Source organism: Alosa sapidissima, chromosome 7, assembly GCF_018492685.1.
Source record: "Alosa sapidissima isolate fAloSap1 chromosome 7, fAloSap1.pri, whole genome shotgun sequence".
In the NCBI taxonomy this organism is placed as follows: Eukaryota; Metazoa; Chordata; class Actinopteri; order Clupeiformes; family Clupeidae; genus Alosa; species Alosa sapidissima.
Window position 1 is genome coordinate 24,665,922 of NC_055963.1, and position 19,342 is coordinate 24,685,263.

Below are 19,342 nucleotides of genomic sequence, written 5' to 3' on the forward strand. Positions count from 1 at the left end.
TTTGCTCTCTGAATGGAACTCTAGCTGCTGACGAATTCATAAATAATAAGTGTTCTCCTTGGGACTACAAAATTGTGAGTATGAAGGTAACTTCAACAGCATAATGACATCAGTTTGCGCCATGACCCCTTTTCATTAAAATAAGGATTAGTCTTCAACTCTTCAACAGTTTCTCATGGTGAGATCCCCTAGTCTTCGCCAACCTGGATTATACAAAGGCTGCTATGCTTGATGTAATTGCTGCTATAGACCCTTTCAACAGCATGAACCAACATGTGCATTCCCAAGGCATTTCCGGTGGCACAGAAAACAACATTGAGCTAATCGTAACATAGGGACAAACAAAAAGAAAAAGAAAACATGTTTTAAAGTCGACATTTTGTACAGCATTAAGCTAAAGCCAGATTAATTTTCATTTCAAAGTATCTGTGTTGGTTTTGAACATTTCAACTGGAAATCCCCTATGAACAGATTGAAAGGGTCTATAGTTGATCAGACATGTTTTTGTGTTTGAGAGTTATTGTCTACTGTGGGCCTTCATTAGGTTTGGTTGTCAGTTGGCCACTGTGGGAAGCAACCCCAACCAACAGCAAGAATTTAACAGCCTGTATAGGTGAAACAGATAATAGCTGTAATCTGGATCAGCAGTGGATATAAAAAGGTGGGCTTACTATAGCATTTAAGGTGTCTGCATTTCAATCTCTGAAGGAGACGTAACAGTGGTCTAATTGTGAATAGCCTATTATATGTTGTAGTGACAAATGAAATGGCATATGTCATATTTTGGTCTCTGCTACTATGAGTATGACGCTATAATGATGAATGCTATGGGAAATGGTGTATATAGGTCTTCTGCTCCCATGGTTTCCAACTATTTGGTTATTTTAAGAGCAAAGAGAAATTATTGTTTGATTGACTCAGACTTCAGTAGCAAACACATGTATTCCTTGTCCCTTTCTATTGATCTTTATCACAGTTGTCAACAGTTTGGGGGCTAACTGTGCAACCATTCTTCCCCTCTCCTAGTTCATATGACCATGTTCACCAAGTACTTTAAATTTCAGTTATTCCAGTGTAAACAGCATGGTGGGTAGGAAAACCTAACCCCACCCTGCTTGAAAGGTCATTACATGCAATGTCTCCAACAGCTCAGCTCTGAATAAAGTAGGCTTTCTTATGAGCAGATGAGTAAAAGCTGAAACACTGGCTCTATTATGACATCATTTCCTGTGCACTTCCTGGGTGGAGGAGCTAAGTGGTCCCTGCTACTTTTATGAAAGCGTGTTTGTGTCGTGTGGCACAGAGGTGGGGAGACCTGGTTCTGTGTTTGTCAGGTGAAAGTGATGCCCACACACACACACACACACACACACACACACACACACACAGCTGGTTGCAGAAACATGGTTGAACAGCTGAGAGACTGAGGTTACATGCACATACACAGACACTCACACACACACACTTACTCAAAAACAAAAAGCTCTATTACTCTGTACTCCTACCTCAGATGGTGTTAGGGTGTTCCCAGGTTAGGGGCGGGCAGGAAACAGTTCCTTAACAAGGACTCTATCAAAAACGCTTTGTGAGGTGATGGACACAATGAATGAATGACCCAATTTTCCGGCCTCTGCTGAAGATTTCCAAGGTTAGGTTAAGAAGGGTGCTTTACCATTTCCGATTAATACTGAAGATTTTCTTTTTCCTACTATTTAGTACTAGAGTAATTCCAGCCTATTTTTTCTGTGTCCTTCTTTCTTGTCATTGCACAAACTCATATTGTCTGATGGTTGTATGTGTCTATGGCTGAGGTACAGAATAAGGGTATTCCTGTGTTAAAATAACATGACTCTGGTTGTGTGATCTAGAGTTTGTGGTTGAAATTCCATAATATTGGAGTGACCTTTCACCTCCCTCTGTACAATAAATAACAGGCCTCAGCAGTATAAGTCCTTCTCGATGGTGGGTATTTAGATACTGTGCAACTAATCCAAAAAATTGTCCCTGGTGCAACAAATCTGAAATCGTTTTCTATCTTGATTGGACTCTATAGTTGGGAAAACACATCAGGGGAAAAACACTGGACATTTTGAACTAGATTAGAGTCTATTCCAGACTGCGGAAAACGAACTGGACTAATGGGCTGGTGAGAGGGCTACTGAGGCCGTAGTAGAAGCTCTCTGCAGCAGCAGGCCAAACAGAGAGGACTAATTAGCCCCGTCACTTAACAAAGGCATGGGTTGTGTTTGGTTCCAATGCTTGCTGAAGTGAAGGTACATATTTGTGCGTGGCAAAGTGTATGGGAGTGTGTGTGTACACTACATGATGAGGGTGGGTTGCAAAAAAAAAAGTGAGGCTGTACACTTGGAATGTGTGTGTGTGTGTGTGTGTGTGTGTGTGTGTGTGTGTGTGTGTGTGTGTGTGTGTGTGTGTGTTTGTGTTTGTGTGTGTGTGTGTGTCTGATTATGTATATGTTGTAATATTGTGGGATAATGTTTATCCAATAGGACTAGTGTGTAAAGGTCCACACCATGAAATTACAAATACTGAATCTGAATTCAGAACTAATATTAAACATTCAGTAGCAGCACCCCAGCAAATACTTTAGGTCTGTGTTTCTCTAAAGCTCTTGCACTGGGTAATTGCCAGCTGCCGGTGTTTACAGACTGAGCTGCGTGTTTGTCTGAGTGACAAGGTGTTTACTCCATATGCTTCTCCGGAAAATGAGTGGTAGCGAGCAAGTGTGGCCTGGAGAATGTGCACATGTGTGTGTTTGCTTCTCAGTTGGGTGTGAAGCTAATTAAGATTTTTTATTCAGACATTTAAAACTGTTCTTCTGTGAGAAAATACATTATAAAGGAATAGGCTAACTAAGGCCACACACAAACACACATACACACATACATACATACATACATACATACATATATATGTAAGTGACAATTGTGTCATATGTAAAGTGGGCATATTACCTCCTGGAGTTCATATACAGGATTTATGTTTTCACTTACAATAGAAATACTGTATATCTGGTTAGGACATTATAGTTGATATTAAGTTACTTGTTGAAATTTAAGAATGTTAACTGTATTTAATCTGTGTACCATTTTCTAGAATCAAGTCCTAAAGCGGGCTGTTCAAGTTATCACAGGACAGCACCAAAATTGGACATATACAAAGAACCGCCCCCTTCCCACCACACACACACACACACAGTCACACAACAACACTTACACACACCACACTCACATACATACAAACATACACCCTCCAAAGTCACACTTGTGCCACCTCTAACTGGCAGTGTGGGTGGGGCTACACCAATAACCACAGCAACACTGCCCTATGAGAGAGCAGAAGCTGGCTGTCAATCACCCAAGCTGACCACATAAACATCAGACCCACACCAACCAGAGTTCATGTACAGCAGTGGAGCACTTGCTAACCAGTGCCCTGAACCGACAGAGCTCAGAGCTTCAGCAGGATCTAAACCACACAGAGGGACTTTTGGTGGTATGCTCTTGGACCTAAAATAGCTGAACAAAGGACCTGGACTCCCTTTTTGGTCTGTTTTTCAAATCTCTACTGTATGGGAAACAGGAGGCTTTAGAAGATGTTTTTGACAGCCCACCATACACTTTTCCTCACCTTGAGCTCTCTACTGTCCCTGTCCGGTGCTTTGGGGACATACCACTACAATCTTTTCAAGTCTCAACCAAATCCCCAGCATCATGCTGCAAAACCCATGGGTCGACACAAGTGAGTACTTCAATCCATAATGGATTATTATTCTAACTGAGCTAAGATAAATATGTGTATATGAGAAATACATGCACTGTACCACTGTAACTCAAAACTTAGAAGTGTCACCACTGATCAAATCAAAGCTGACCTCATCTATAATGAATCATTCATGGGGGGAACAAATTTGTTTTTCAACGCAAAAATAACTACATTCAGGAGAATACTGTTTAGTGTGATCCAAGTCATCATTTAAAATGCATTTTTTGGATTTATGTCATACTTTCTATTGTTGTAATGGAAGTCCTGATCCATTAATATTTATTCAATTGATATGTTATCATTCAGTGACATTTTATCTCCTTTTGTTGATTTCACAGAAACCACTGTGCTTATGTTGTGGAGAAGAGTGTCTCATTCACCGTACAGGATGGAGTAGCACCCTACGTCAAGGCAGAATACAACAAATGTTCCTGGGGTCAAAAGTGTCCTACACTGATGTGAGTTGAACGTGCTGGTTACAATTAAGTTACAATAATCAACGCTGACTTTTAATCATATGAGAATGACTATGGTGAACATTTTTAGTACATTTCAATCTAGAATATTTCAATCATAACAATATAAACATAGAGGGCTCTTTCTCAACTCAAGGTCTGAGACAAGACTATTAAGGCCCATGCAGCATTGGGATTAGCCCATAGCCAAACCTTTTAAAGATAACAATGTGCAAATGTAGGATACTGTATGGACAAAAGTGATCTAAAATCCACAAAATGTGTTGGTTTCACTCCTAGATGAAGGCTTGATGGCGAGTTTTTAACATTAAACATTAAAATGTCCAAGTCATGGAAATAAAGGCTTTTTAACTATTTAAAAAGAGAGTGCCTTGGAGTTCTTTTTGTTTTGGATATCCACAAAATGTGCTTTTAAACAAAACACGGAAAAGATGTTCACAAACTGTAACATTACGGATCTCTATTCTGTTTTCTCCTATAGGTATCGCTTGTTCCATAAACCCTTGTACAAGGTTGCCTACAAGACAGTGACAGAGCTGGAATGGCGCTGTTGTCCAGGATTTTCTGGTTTTGGGTGTAAAATTGGACCCATGCATAAAGGTCCTATGCCTATGCATAAAGGTCCTATGCCTATGCATAAAGGCCCTATGCCTATGCATAAAGGCCCTATGCCTATGCATAAAGGCCCTATGCTAATGTACAAAGGCCCTATGCCAATGCAAAAGGGACCCATGCCTCCATTCAAAGGCCCAATGCCACCATTTAAGGGACCGATGCCTTCCTTTAAGGGACCAATGCCTCCTTTCAAAGGACCAATGCCCCCATTCAAAGGAGGTCACTGGGGGCAGAACCCAATGAACACTAGACCTAATAATAATTTTGGTCAAAATGGCGGTTCTTACCCAAATCCTTCCTACTCGTCCATCTCAAATCCTCAAGATCCCTTAAATGGTCATCCTGATGGCATCCCAGACCATCACGATTCGTCACCAGAACACCATGATCCCACTCTGGATCATCAAGACCCAATGCTGGATCACCATGAGCCCTCACTGGATCACCATGATCCTTCATTGGACCATCATGATCCATCTACGGACCATCTCAATCCAAATCCAGACCATGATGCTGACCCTGAACCTCATCCCATTAGAGTGAATGTTGAGGCAGAGCTGATTCCTGAAGAGCAAGCACCTTCTGCAGACATTCATCCAAACTATGGTAAGAATGAATACTCTTCAGTCGGTATTTAAGACCTATTGTAACCTATTGGTAAACTATACCTAATAGTTAAATTGTAAGAGACCTAGTATTCTGTTCTATTCCAAGTAGTCAATAGTAATTTATCATGCTTATTTGTGTCTGTTCACTGACAGATCAGGACCTTGATGGTGTGAATGTCGAGAGACTTGACAGGATGGAAGATGACGTGCAACGTCTGTCTCGTGGCTTGGAGACGCTACGAGGCACAGTGACTGGTCTGGAGGACAGCCTCCGCGCATCGCTGCGTGAAGACGCAAACAGGATGCTCTCTGCCCTCCTCTCTGCAGCTCCGGCCGCAGGGCCACACACAGCCGGGGCCTCTAGCGCCTCCACGGTGGGATTTGGAGACCTTCCTGGGGTGGCCCCTGAGGTTGTGGGCCTGGATGGTGTGCAGTTTCCAGGTCTGAGCGAGCTGGTTAGTAAGGTAGCCGATCTCCGCAGCGAGCTCCAAGCCAAGGCAAACGAGCTAGATGAGCTCCGGGGGACTGTGCTGGGGCACGATGTCGCCCTGAAGATGCTGACCAACTCAACGAACTCCCTCACAGGGAGCCCTCTTGCGCCAGACGCTCAAAGAGCCATGGAGAAGATAGTGGACACCAAGCTGAGCGGTGCCCGCACAGCCATCCTGGGTGGCTTTGAAAGGCGTGTGGAGATTGCAGAGTATCGGTGCGAGGAGAGAGCCGGGGAGGTCCGGCGACAGTGCCAGAAGGACCAGATGGATGGGCAGAGTCAGATGGAGGACAATCTGGGCGGAAGCATGGCTGACCTGAGGAAGCAACTGGCAGACCTCCAGGCCCAGATCCAGTCTCTCTCTCCAGAGGATGGCTGCTGCCATGGGGTCTCCGGCTTAACTGAGAGGGTGGTTCTCCTGGAGCAGTCAATGGATGGGCTGAACCAGTCACAGAAACATCTCAAGGCTGAGCTGGGAGGGCACAAGGACCATGTGGAAGGCATGTTGGAAGGTCGTCTGGGTTACGTAGAAGCGAAACTAAACATCACTCTGGACCTGCTGCGAGGAGCAGGACCAAGAGGAGAGCCTCAGAGGAGCTTAGACTCCAGACTAGAGGAGAAGCTCAAGGCCTTGGAGGAGCGTCTCTTTGCAGCAGTGGAGGAGCTGGGTAATGCAACGGCTCCTGCTCTTCTGGAAGGACAGGGGGTGCCGACCCTGGAGACTGAGGTCGAGTCGCTTCGAAAAAGGGTAGCAATAGACGTAGACCGGGTGCAGAGGCAGCTGTCCAATTTGGAGCTCCTGTGCTCTTCAAACTGTGCCCCGGTGCCTGCACTCGAGGGAACCACTAATATACAGGTTACTAAAGAGGACAGCAGTCAAGCGGACAACCACACAAAGATGCTGGACCTGCAGGCTGAAAGGCTAAACCGTCTCAATGCAACCCTGGCACTTCTCCTTCACAAAATAACCGAGAGAGAGGAGGCACAGGCTGAAGGCCTTCACGGGGAGGTAACGCTGCTCAAGGTGAGTGTGCGTTCAGTGAACCACACCCTGCTCGGCTTGAGGGACTCCCTAGGTGCAGTGGTGCAGGAGGTCAGCCGGGCGAACACCACTTGGCAGGGTCGTGAGGAGCGACTGGCCCAGCAGGTGAAGGGTGTGGTGCAACTGGTGGGTAAGCAGGCCTCGATGCTGAGCAGTGGAGAGAAGAGGCTTGCCCGTCTGAAGGGCGAACTACAGGAGCTGAGGCGCCGGCTGGCCGGTGAGCTCCAGGGTTGCCGCTCGGCCGCTCTGGGCGTCCAGAAGGAGGTGAGTGAGGTGGGTGGCAGGGTGGCTCGCGTAGAGGGCCAGTGCGGCGGCTTGACACACCTTGCAGACGACCTGGAGAGAATCCGCGGAGAGCTTGAGGGACACTCGGATGGGTACCTGGCCCAGTTCAACAGCACTCTGACCAGTCACTCGCTGCAGCTGTCAGAGCTGAAAGAGGGACTGAAAAACTGCACAGGAAATACTGGGCTGGCTCAGGCACTGAGTGTCCTTCACATAGAGCCAACCCACAAGACATCTGAGGAGCATATAGAGGTACCAGCTGAGCCAAGAGGAGACCAGTTTGCAGCGCCGATTCACCCCAAAAAACTACATTAGATATAAGGCACCGGTTTCAGAAAAGTCTTACTAGTAAGCCACAGTAACTGCACAGAATAAGAATAGAATGAAATGATGGGTTTCAAAACCAGTGAATCCAACACCAGCATAGACAAACTTGAGTATGTCAATGAGAGACTGATATGGGAATGGTTGTATGGGGTAGGGATGGGTCAGAAATGTGATGTCATGTGTCTGTATAGAGCTTAAGCCTAAAAACTCTGTCTCATTCTTTCTGAACTCCTATTGTTGATTGTTGTTTTATTTTGTTCAATTTTTATACTGATTTTTACTGATCATAATTATGACATTGGTGTTGGGGAACATGTGTGTATTGTGCTATTATGCATGTCATTTAATGTCTTTTTTGCTGTTGTTTCAATATTGTGTTTACTTTGTAATTACATGTTTATAATAAAACCACAAAATGAACTGACAATTTATAATTGTGCTTAATTACGAAGGTAGGAGATAGACCATTAAACATTAAACATCACAACAGAGGCAGTCTGATGAGATAAGATGTTGGGAAAGCTCGGAAATAACTCACAAAGACAATGTGTCAACATTTCAGATTAGAATCAAAGACCTTTACGCATACATGCAAATTATTTAGGTAGTGCTTGAACCTACCAATAGTTAACCAATTTTAGCTAGCCAGTGTGTCTGACAAAGTTAAAGGGACACCAGGTAACGTTTTCGTGTTAATTAATCATCTTCGTAAGTCGGTATATGGTTAAATGATTCATTACGGGGCGAATGAAGGCTCTCTCGCCCGCCCCTACTGCCTGTAGGAAGAATATCCCACTTGCAAGTTTGGTGTATCCTACCCGCCGACCGAAGCAGGATCAGTTTACAGCACAGAGGCAGGCTAACTAAACGCTAGAGATTGTTGCAAACGTGTGTATAATGGCAGAGCCGGCGAAGAAGCAGCGAAAACCCTTGACGGAAGACGCAAAGAAAAGGAAAAGAGCTTCAGACGCGAGCGAGGGGGAGTTTCGTAGAGAAAAAGCATCAGGCTTGCCTGGTGTCCCTTTAAAACATTTGGTGCGAGGCAAAGGACCAAAGACCACAGTGTTGGTACAGGGGGGAGACCGGGTATGGTTGTAACATGGGGAGAGTTGTAACATCACCAATTCCACCAATCAGGGATAAGATATGAGCCATGTGACAGTTTCTGACTGCTCAGACTTCCTTAACGATCACACATGGACATTTTCAAGTTGTTAGTGCCATTTATCCCGGAGTAAGGAGAAAAATTCAACATCTGAGGTAAGAAAGTAACTTTTTTTTTTTTTTTATTATTTTTTCTAGTGCTTTTACCATTGTAGATACAGTTGTATGAGTTACATCAGGTCAAACTATAGTTTCTCTAGTAAAGAATGGTGTAGCTCTCTCTTGCTAATGTCAAAGCACCATGCTAATACAGCTAGCTAAACAATGGATGATAGTGGTGGGGTAGGTTGTAACACAATTTTTGAATATGTTACAACCTGTGGAATGGGGCTAGTAGACCCATTTAATGTCTGTTTAATTTCATCTTTGTGTGTGTGACTGTTCAGCCCTCTCTCTCTTTCCATGAGAGACACAAATACATACACACACAAAAGTATAAACGCTGTGGTTTTTATATTTAGTTTAAAACGTTTATATGATCTTCATTCTCTATGTGAAGAACGGATTGTATGGTATAAAATATGTTGGTGAATCTATTTTCACACCTTGTGTACCCTGTTTATGCAATAAATCAGTATATCAAATGGAATTCCATTGTTTTTCTGCATTTTTTTGTACCTGTTACAATCTACCCCAATAGGTGTTACAATCTACCCCAGTAGTGGGGTAGGTTGTAACAAAGGTACACACTGTATTTGTCATAATCTCACAAATTCTGTAATATAGTTGAAGAGATTTAAATGGTTGTCACTTGTAGTAGACAAATGTGGTTACTTTGCCAAAAAGTTCCAGAACTGTAGCTTTAAAAGAAATGGTAGTTTTAGGTGCTGAAGAAAAATGTGTTACAACCATACCCGGTCTCCCCTACAGTGCAGTGATTGAAGTGCAGTGGCAGTAATTCCTGGGCTAGCTGGTGGGTCATACAGTTCGAGGAAGGAATGCAACACTGTCATGTCATTGGTGCATGCTAAGATGCATTACTAGCTGTCCAAAAAGGATACGCATACTGAGCATTTTGAGATGATAAGAACCCCATTGGCGAATAATTCCTCTTAATGTTATATTCTTTACTTGCACATATCCGCTATGCTTTTGATTCATATAAATATTATCTACAGCATCTATATCCTCTACAGCATTTAACAGCATCTCCCTGGTGATCTCTTAAGGTTTGTGATGGATTTGTGGATTGCAAGCATACTCATTTTAACTATGGGGCCTGCATGCCAATTGAACCGTGGTACCATTTTCAACCAGAATTTGAAGCTACGGGTTCATGAAATATATACAATACACACATAATTATTATACTAATGCTTTATAAAGTGAACAAAACATGTCAACAGCAACACACCAATCAAGTACATGATTATGCATGATGTAGTTATGTGTGCAACCACTACTGAGTAAGTTACAGTCACATTAAGTATAAGTATAGTATAATATACTCTTTTGATCCCGTGAGGGAAATTTGGTCTCTGCATTTATCCCAATCCATGAATTAGTGAAACACACTCAGCACACAGTGAACACAGAGGGCCAGATGTACGTACATTTGCGAACATAGCGTTATCAGCGTCATGGACAAAGCGCAGATTGGGAAAGCTGTCAGACCCAAGTTTCCGTCGTATTTATCAAACTAGTGTAAACTGGCCTTTCTGCCTTTCTCCGCCCAAAAAACGCAATTTACGAACGTCCACAACTGAACGGCAGAGCCTACACACATACAAGCGCAGTTGAATGAAGTTAACTGATGACATCATTAAAAAGAATCAAACGTTTAGCGATCATGAAATAATACCATACATGATAAGATGTCTACAAGCAGGGAGATAATGAAGATCAGTAGTTTTACTCAAACTACTTGTGCACATAGGCTATGGAAAATTGGTCAAATCTAGCAAGTAGGAAAGTTTAAGTGAATGATGTGAAAGTGAAAGTAAGACATTCGAAAGGCCAAAGAAAGTTAGGGTTGCTTTTGATAGTACAAATACTTGTACTACATTGTGCTCTAAATAGCGATTCTGTTGTCTTTGAAAGGTTCTCTTATTGACGCATTGGACTGCAATTTGGATTAACACCTGCTTTTACAAGGCGGAAGTATTTAGGCGCAGAATAGACGTGCGCTTTCAGGAGCAGTCTTTGTACATACCGAATACATAATTAGGCGCTCTTTACGCTTCCCCTCCCATCTTTTTACGCTAAACTCCTACAGAGAATGTCTAATAAGGGGGAGAACCGCCACTGTCGGGAAACTTCCGGTTTCTGAACTGGTTGCAGTTCCTTTTCTGGTTCCACATGGGGGCGCTCACGAATAAGTGCAGAATTAATGGAGGTCTATGGAGCTGTACCCCTCAAATCCACTTTTCTCGGGATATAATTTTTTGCCCAGAAATTTGAATGTTGCACGCGAAAGAGGGGACAGAGAAAATACACACCGCTGAGTATTATATTTTTTGAGTCACGTATTTGTTCTATAAAGTCTTTTGACGTCATTCATTAGCAGAAAGCTAGTGTGTTGTGGGCAACAACGACCCAACCTGTAAGAAATCGAAAGGACGTAAGTACTCGTTCATTCAACTTTTGACCTATAATCCATAGTGAGCTTGCAGAAACCACAATCAAATCTTCAATTTCTCAACGACAACCAGGTGAAAGAGACAAATTTAGCCGTCTAGCTCCATAGACCCCCATTGTTTTTGCACTTATTCGTGATCGCCCCTAGCGGAACTGCAACAGATTGCAGGTACAATGGAGTTAATAGGGAGTGATCCGGCTCTCTGTAAACGGGCTCTGACTCCCACTTTCCCCTGGATCCTCCCATGAATGCATTATGCATGACACGAATAACGCAATTAGCCCTTTTCAGCTCCCCGCGACAGGCAGTTTGCACTTTTACATCATTGCGGCCTGTTTGTACACACCTCTCAATGATTTTACACGCACGTTGCGAAACAAATACGTCTGACTAGATGCTAGATGGGGGGCCTGTGGCAATGGGCTCCCAGTCATCTCGGGCCCTTATGCAAACCTTTATGAGTTACCTCTCACCATAACTTTGGAAACACCTCTATGAGTTATTTCTTTGTATACCTGTAACCTTGATATTGTGTCTTATAAGCTGAAAAGTCTGTTGAATTATGTCAACATCTGTGCCTATAGAATAATCTGCAAATTATACAATTCATTATCTGTGATATGTAATTATCTTTAGCCTACTTTAAATTTATTTTCTATTTGTTTGATTCATATTATAATTTTGGCTAATTGTGTATTAATTACACAATGTCTCACCTGTAAGTCTGAAAAACAATTAGCAGTAAAATTTGCCAGTAAAATAAACAAGTGGAAATACCTGGTCATAGAGGGGTAATAAAAGTGGTTAAAAATTGACAGACAACCACATACCGGGAACAGACCTACATACAGCTACAGTACCATAGGACTAACTTGAAAACACATTTTGTTTGGACAATTATTCTGAACCACACCACTGAGGGCAATTCACAAAAGACAAGTGACGTAAGTGAAAATATATCTCTCTTTTACACAACTGATCTCTCTCAAAACGGAATGGAGGTGAAAGGGTGATCTCTATGTACTGTGTTGGTCACAATACCTAGATTTTACAACTTGTCATTGTGTTGGTTTTCTATTGTATGATCTGGTCACTGGTCTTTGTTGGGAGTATCAGATTATCCTCATTACTTTGACACGTACAGTCGAAATTTGATTTTGCAACTCTTTATGACACAGGTTGGTATTTACCATGAGAAGTTTCATACACAATAATCTTTTTAATATATATATTTTTTTATCTCATGCTTGCTTGATAATATCAGTGAAATGATCTTGAAGGCTGTTCTGTTGGTGATGTTCTTTTGCTTACAAAGATTGCTTTAGTGGTGATTTTGTTTTTGATGGTAAGCTTAGTTGTTGATTGGCCGCTGTGGGAGTCCCCTTACCAATAGCACTAGAAATATCTCCTATGTTTATCTGAAATTACTCATATCAGTGAAAAAACTGAGGTGATGGAGGTCAATCAAGCGTGTTTCTGGGTCTATACTTGTTTTTTTTATTTTATTCATTACTTCATTCATTAAATTTGTGTGAGTGACAATGAATGCTTAAATTCATAATATTATATTCAATTTTGGCTGAAAAGCTGATATTCAATTGAAGTTCTTGTGAAGGTCAAACATGAAATGTTGCTCAGTTAAAGATTTATAATAATAGACCTAAATGTGTCATTCTTCCAGACGCAAGTGGAGAGACAGCTACTCACGTCTAGGGGTAAAAAGTGCAATGGAATATTACCAGCAGGTAGGCTACAAGCTTTTCACATATACTTTAATTTACAATGCAGCTTTTTATTGTTTATTTTATATTTTCTCTTTTCACTTTCATTCCTTGTCCACTTGCATTGTGAATCGCCTTGCCATCAAAGTGCCACACTAATAGTAGAAAATATAAAAAATCATTGTTTTGTAAACTTGTCAAACTTATAAAAAGCATTGTCAGTGAAGTGGTCAAGCATGCATTAGATAGAGTATGGTCACCGTGAGATGAATTCTCAGAGCAAACTATATTTTGTATTAACACAGATTCAATACATTGAGGACAATGCCCGGTTTGGTGATTTGATTGAGTTCTCTTATCCTGTTGGATTTTCTCACTGGGGTGTTTATGATGGAGAAGGCTATGTCATCCATTTTGCCGTTGCAGGTAAGACTATTGAGACAGAACTTGACCTCTTAAACCTTAAAGATGACATAGAATGGAGGAACGGAGTAGCCTATGTTATCTTGTTCTCTGATGTTAACATAGAAGTTATGCAACTTTGGTCTGTCAAAAACATGCTGATGAGATGAAAAGTAACTAATTAGAAATACTTAAGTACAGTACTTAAGTATGAATGGGGAGTACAGTATCAGTACTTTACTTGAGTTTTTATTTTTCTTCCTACTTTTACTTTACTACATTTTTAAAATTGAATGTATACTTTTACTCCACTACATTTTCATTAGCAGCATTAAGTAGAAGTATAGGCTAAGATAATGTGCTAATGAAAACAAAAGCCACAGTTCCCATTCAGCATGTTTGCTGACCTCATGTCACCACGGGACACAGCAATGAATGAAGACATAGTGACAGAGTTAAGGCCTAGCAAATATAGCTAATATTAAGCCATAGCACACCAAGGCCTATGTACTGCCTGTAGTAAGTAGCTGAATTCAATTCAATTAAATGCCTTTCAAAGCATGTTTAAGGAGTGTAATGTAGCTGCCTTTCTAAACATGTTGGATAAACTTCATCATAGGCCTATAAAAGGAAGCTGCAGTGAAAAATGAATGGCAACCATGCCTTTGTTCAGGCTTCGAAGACATTGTGTATGGAGTGTAGGCACCACGTTTTAAAGTTCTGCATGAACTTAATAGCTTATCCAAAGTTCTGACTGCTTTCTTTTTTAATAAAATGCAAAGGAGAGGGTTGTCAGTGTCACCCCAATTGGCCTTGAAAGCTTGTATTAGGACTTTGTACTTCTACTTTAAGTATGTTTTATAATGGGCTACTTAGATAGATAGATAGATAGATAGATAGATAGATAGATAGATAGATAGATAGATAGATAGATAGATAGATACTTTATTGATCCCTAGGAGAAATTCAAGGTCACAGTAGCATACAGACAACATACACACACATTCACTAACAGCAAAAACTTGTCATACTTAAGTACTGTAAATAATAGATACTTTAAGACTTTTACTTAAGTGGTATGCTTATAAATTACTTTTACTTTTACTTAAGTCATTTTCTGATCAAATGTATGTACTTCTACTGAAGTGTGGGTTTCTGATACTTCATACAACTCTGCTATTGTATTTTACAATCCAATCATTAGGTTGGGGAATAAGCAGATACAGTGCATACGTAAAGTATTCACAGCGCTTCACTTTTTCCACATTTCGTTTGGTGGACTCCAAAGTTGTAGAAGCATCTCAAGGACCATTTATAGAAGTAGGATGCACCAGAGCTCAATGGTGTCATAACAAAGGGTCTGAATACTTATGTAAAAAACAATTTTTTTATATACATTTACAAAACACTCCAAACACTTGCTTTTTTGTGGAGTATTGGGTGTAGATTGATGAGAAAACAAAGATGAGTCTGAAACATAATGAAATGTGAAAAAAGTGAAACGCTGAATACTTTCCGTATGCACTGTACGTGGCACCTACGTGAATAATGAAGTGAGATCTACGCTGATTGGCTGCCTTGCAGCCAAAGACCGTTCACAATAAGCTTCAGTAACATCTACCTGCATCTCTAACTCAAAATGGTAACATAAAATGGTAACGTGATGAGAGAGATGGTGTGCGTCACAGTCTGTATTTACATTACAGTCTGTCTTGGTTCAGATTCGCCTTTTTCAAGTTCAAGCTATGCATATACAGAAGGAAACAACCATGTTTCCAGTTTAAGTATAGCTTTGTGGCCATGCACCAAACTCTCCTTATTCAACAAATCCAAGGTAAAAACAGTTTTCCATTCTATGTCTGGTTTAACGTCTTCTGGAAAATCCATATTGAGACTCAGAATAAGGATATCTCTCATATAGATGTTTTTGTACCGACAAAAGAGTTTTTCACTCTTAAAATAAAGCTCATATTATGTATGGATTTAAAACGACATTTTATCTCTTTATAGATGCAGCCATAGTCCTTTTGATTTACATTGAATTCATGTATTACCTTAGTATTTGAATGTACATTAATAAACAAAAAATACAAAACAAAACTTGGGACAGTGGTGCCTAATTTGCCTTTGTATATACAGTCTGCAGTTTATTCATTCATGAATTGCTACATATGTTATTCCCAGATGAAGGAAAGTTGACGAGAAAGTTTCGAAAGTTAGTCCTGCAAAAGCTGGTCCCTCTGAGTGGAGATATACTGCTGGGGGAAACAAAAATACGCCGGCAGCACATAGCTGACATCAATGTACCGAGAGGAGCCCATGTCACCATCAGCAACAATCTCCATGCCCGCAGGCCATCTCCAGAATGTGACATCCGACAGCGCCGAACCGCTCTTCTGGGCCATGACCTGCACTACAAATTGCTCTCTGTGAACTGTGAACACTTTGCCACATTTGTACGATATGGAGTCAGTATTTGTAACCAGGTAATGCACAAAATGCATCAAAATGAAAGTATTTTAGTATCTCCTGTTTTTTATATCCATTGCATTGTTTTCAACATAACTTGTCATCCCATTTCTCTCTTATATTTTACCACCTTAACAGATCCCTGGTAGAACCAAGAATAAGGAATGTCAAGAGGCAACGAAAACCTTCCAGAGATTAATGTCATGACAGTTGCAGTCATGTTAGTGCAAACAAGATGTAAATAGGCTTTATAGATGTACATGTGTTATACAGTACATATTTTCCCACATCAACCTATTTATTACTCTGTAAATCCTCTAACAACTTTTAAAGGAAAAATAACAGATAGAACAGTTATGGGTAACAGTGACCTCTGGTGGATGTGGTCCAAATTACAAGCACATTTAAAGATTCCTAAAAAAAAAAAAAAATTGAGAAAAATAATAAAATGATACATTATTGATTATATCATGTCACTTCATTATGCTCATTAACTTTTTTTAATGTTATTTCTGTTTTATATAATGTTTTTTAAGTTGCGTTGGACAAACTTATCAGCTAAATTAACTAACTATAACATGTTCAGCTCAACACACACCCATACACCTCACAGGACACACCTCATGGGAGACGAGAGTAGATTTATTGATTGATTTATGTAAAGCACATTGAATGACCTCTGTGTATGAAATGCGCTATATAAACTTGATCTGACTTGACTTGACTATGTATTGTCTGTTTCCTTGCTGGTCCATGATTTATTATTCATTCTGACACTATTCTTTTAAGATTTTACATACAGTAGGGGAATAATGCATCTGAAAAGATTTGGAAATGGTGAGATATGGGGGTGGGTCCTTTCTTCTTGGTGAAATGAATTAACTTCGGACTCTCTATCTCTCTTTTTAGCAACTTGTACTCTATTCACATTTTCTTCTCAAAGAACTTTAATTGTGAAATTTGTGACCAAAAGGCTGACCATTCAATTTTTCTATGCTATAAATGTAACAAGTCATACCACCAACTGCCACACTTCACACTCAATTTCATGTGGTTATTCTGGCACTTCTATATTAAATTAAAACTATTTTGAAGCCTTATAGGTCGGTATTCAGATTCACAGCCTGAATGGTCAGTAAATGTGGACTATACTGTACCACAACTTTTGACTAATTGTGCAGAATGGTTAATGGTTGCTCATGTTGAAATATCTAATTGTTGACAGAGCATTAGGTATGTTACCTAACTCACATCATAATAGGCCCACGGTTGACATTTCCTCTCCTAGACCACGCCCATCCCATGAGTGCATAGACAAATGTTTGAACACGTTACGGGGAAAGCAGCGCAATGGACTTTCAACAGCAGGTAACTTAAACTTAAACAGTAATAGATGACATCATACAATGGCAAAAGTCTCTGCTGAGATAAAACAAAATGATTTTCATGTTTCACTATGTTTGTTTCAAAACTATACATCTGCCTTCAGCTTCTCTTGCAAGGTTTTTGTATCAGCAGAGCTACTTCTTACTATCCAATGACAAATGTATTTTTCTTTGGCTGATTAATATGCAGAAAATATAAATGATGAATGTGTATGGATGTTTTTACATTTGTTGTGCTCACTTTTTTACTTAATAAATTGAAAGCTTTAAAGCATTTCTTAAATGGTTTTCTGCACCTTTTGCGAACTCAATCAGAAACCATGCAGCCAAACCTGTTTTAGATCCTGAACACACCGAGCATGTTTCTTGGTTACTGAAGGAAAGGGCATGTTTACTGGTTACCCCTACAGGTTGAAGACATTATTGCCAACGCCCAATTTGGTGATTTGATTGAGTTCTCTTACCCTGTTGGATTTTCACATTGGGGCGTGTATGATGGAGATGGTCATGTGATCCATTTTGCGGTTGCAGGTGAGACTTTCACCATTTTAAAAAATGATATGCAATTGTAAACATCTAGATCCACCAAATGAGAAATGTGACTAGTGTCATGAAGAATAAGAAATTTTAGATTGTGAGGGGAAAATGACAAAGATGGACTTTAACCTTTGATTTGATACTGTGTTTCTGTAAAATCCTACACTTTTGAATTGACCAAGTCGTGTGTGTGCAGAGAAGGTGTAATGATACAATTATACCGTGTGAGGTATAAATGTGTGTGTGAGAAATAACTGATCGTCTCTTTGGTGCACAGACTTTGCCTCTGTATCCTGATTGCCTGATGCTTATGAGACCTCTCTGCGCAGAGATTAATAAAATACTAACGATAAAGACAAAACCTTATTTTAGACTCTCAGTATTTATAGATCTTTAAGCTAAATTTCTTCCACTCTTAGGTATCCACAATTTCTCATTTGGCAAGCATGGAAGCACTGATATGGTTGATGTTGCACATTTGCATAAAATGGATTGTGTAGCAGTAATGTATGACGGGGCCCTGACAAATTGTTCAGGGCTACTTCTGTCTGTATAATGCAAAATCACAGATTTTCTCTCCAATGTTTCCAGATGAAGGAGATGTGATGAAAAGATTCCGTGGTTGCCTGCAAACAGTGTTCCCCTTGTGTGGAGACTTGCTGCTTGGGGATACAAAAATACGTCGACAACCCTTAGCAGAGATTAATGTACCAGATGGAGCTCATATCCTGATCAGCAACAATCGCCATACCTTTAAGCCATCAGAAGAGCCTATAATGAGACTGCGTAGAAATTTACTTCTGGAAAAGGAGTTACCTTACAATCTATTCAAACTGAACTGTGAACACTTTGCCACATTTATTCGATATGGAAAGGCTGTGTGCAATCAGGTAATATACAGTTAAGTTCAAGTGAGTGTATGATTAACCAATCTTATAGAGTTACCCCTAATATATTAAAAGCTTATATTTTGTTCATAATTTTCTGACATACACAGATCCCTGGCAAGACCAAGAACAAGGAACAAGAAGAAGCAACAGAAACTTTCCAAAAACTTGTGTCCTAACTCGTGTTCTTATCATTCAAGCGTATAGAGCATTTTTATATTGAATTGGTTACTTTTATTCCAGTAGTAGTCGTTTTACAAATAATTTGTCTTTCCTGTAATGTCTCTTCTATTATGCTGATATTGTATGCTTCAATATTCTCACGTGAAATATAAACTAGGCCCACTAGGCCCACACAGAAATTAACTCCTGCAATCAATGTTAGAATAGAACAGCAAACTTACTCAGGCACCCTTAATCGTCATTAGGCTACTTACCATTATGACAATAGAAAATAATTTAAATTACTTAAAATAACGACTAACAATTACCTTGTATTTCATTTGAAACTGTATCCTGGTTACACATTAAAGATGATGGCCCTTTATTTGCCCTTTGCCTTGATCATCGCCT

General features: G+C 40.3%; 3 protein-coding genes across 5 annotated transcripts; all 3 read left to right on the forward strand.

Annotated features, from left to right (window-relative positions):
* Positions 1 to 3,407: 3,407 nt before the first annotated feature.
* Positions 3,408 to 8,050, forward strand: emilin3a (elastin microfibril interfacer 3a). 2 transcript variants are annotated; one of them, XM_042097969.1, is made up of 5 exons: positions 3,408 to 3,759; positions 4,122 to 4,241; positions 4,741 to 4,880; positions 4,923 to 5,480; positions 5,636 to 8,050. In XM_042097969.1, the coding sequence occupies exons 1-5, from the start codon at positions 3,614 to 3,616 to the stop codon at positions 7,612 to 7,614; spliced, it is 2,943 nt and encodes a 980-aa protein (XP_041953903.1). In that variant the 5' UTR covers positions 3,408 to 3,613; the 3' UTR covers positions 7,615 to 8,050. The 2 variants fall into 2 exon arrangements, with proteins under 2 accessions (XP_041953903.1, XP_041953902.1); XM_042097968.1 differs by having other exon boundaries at positions 4,741 to 5,480.
* Positions 8,051 to 12,194: 4,144 nt separating this feature from the next.
* On the forward strand, positions 12,195 to 16,646 carry LOC121713606 (phospholipase A and acyltransferase 2-like). 2 transcript variants are annotated; one of them, XM_042098300.1, is made up of 5 exons: positions 12,195 to 12,312; positions 13,050 to 13,113; positions 13,395 to 13,515; positions 15,676 to 15,977; positions 16,099 to 16,646. In XM_042098300.1, exons 2-5 carry the CDS (start codon positions 13,096 to 13,098, stop codon positions 16,165 to 16,167), a joined length of 510 nt encoding a protein of 169 aa, XP_041954234.1. In that variant the 5' UTR covers positions 12,195 to 12,312; positions 13,050 to 13,095; the 3' UTR covers positions 16,168 to 16,646. The 2 variants fall into 2 exon arrangements, with proteins under 2 accessions (XP_041954234.1, XP_041954235.1); XM_042098301.1 differs by lacking the exon at positions 12,195 to 12,312 and adding an exon at positions 12,443 to 12,546.
* A 602-nt stretch (positions 16,647 to 17,248) lies between these two features.
* LOC121714124 (phospholipase A and acyltransferase 2-like) lies at positions 17,249 to 19,316 on the forward strand. Its single transcript, XM_042099323.1, has 4 exons — positions 17,249 to 17,328; positions 17,756 to 17,876; positions 18,474 to 18,772; positions 18,880 to 19,316. Exons 1-4 carry the CDS (start codon positions 17,311 to 17,313, stop codon positions 18,946 to 18,948), a joined length of 507 nt encoding a protein of 168 aa, XP_041955257.1. The 5' UTR covers positions 17,249 to 17,310; the 3' UTR covers positions 18,949 to 19,316.
* Positions 19,317 to 19,342: the final 26 nt, after the last annotated feature.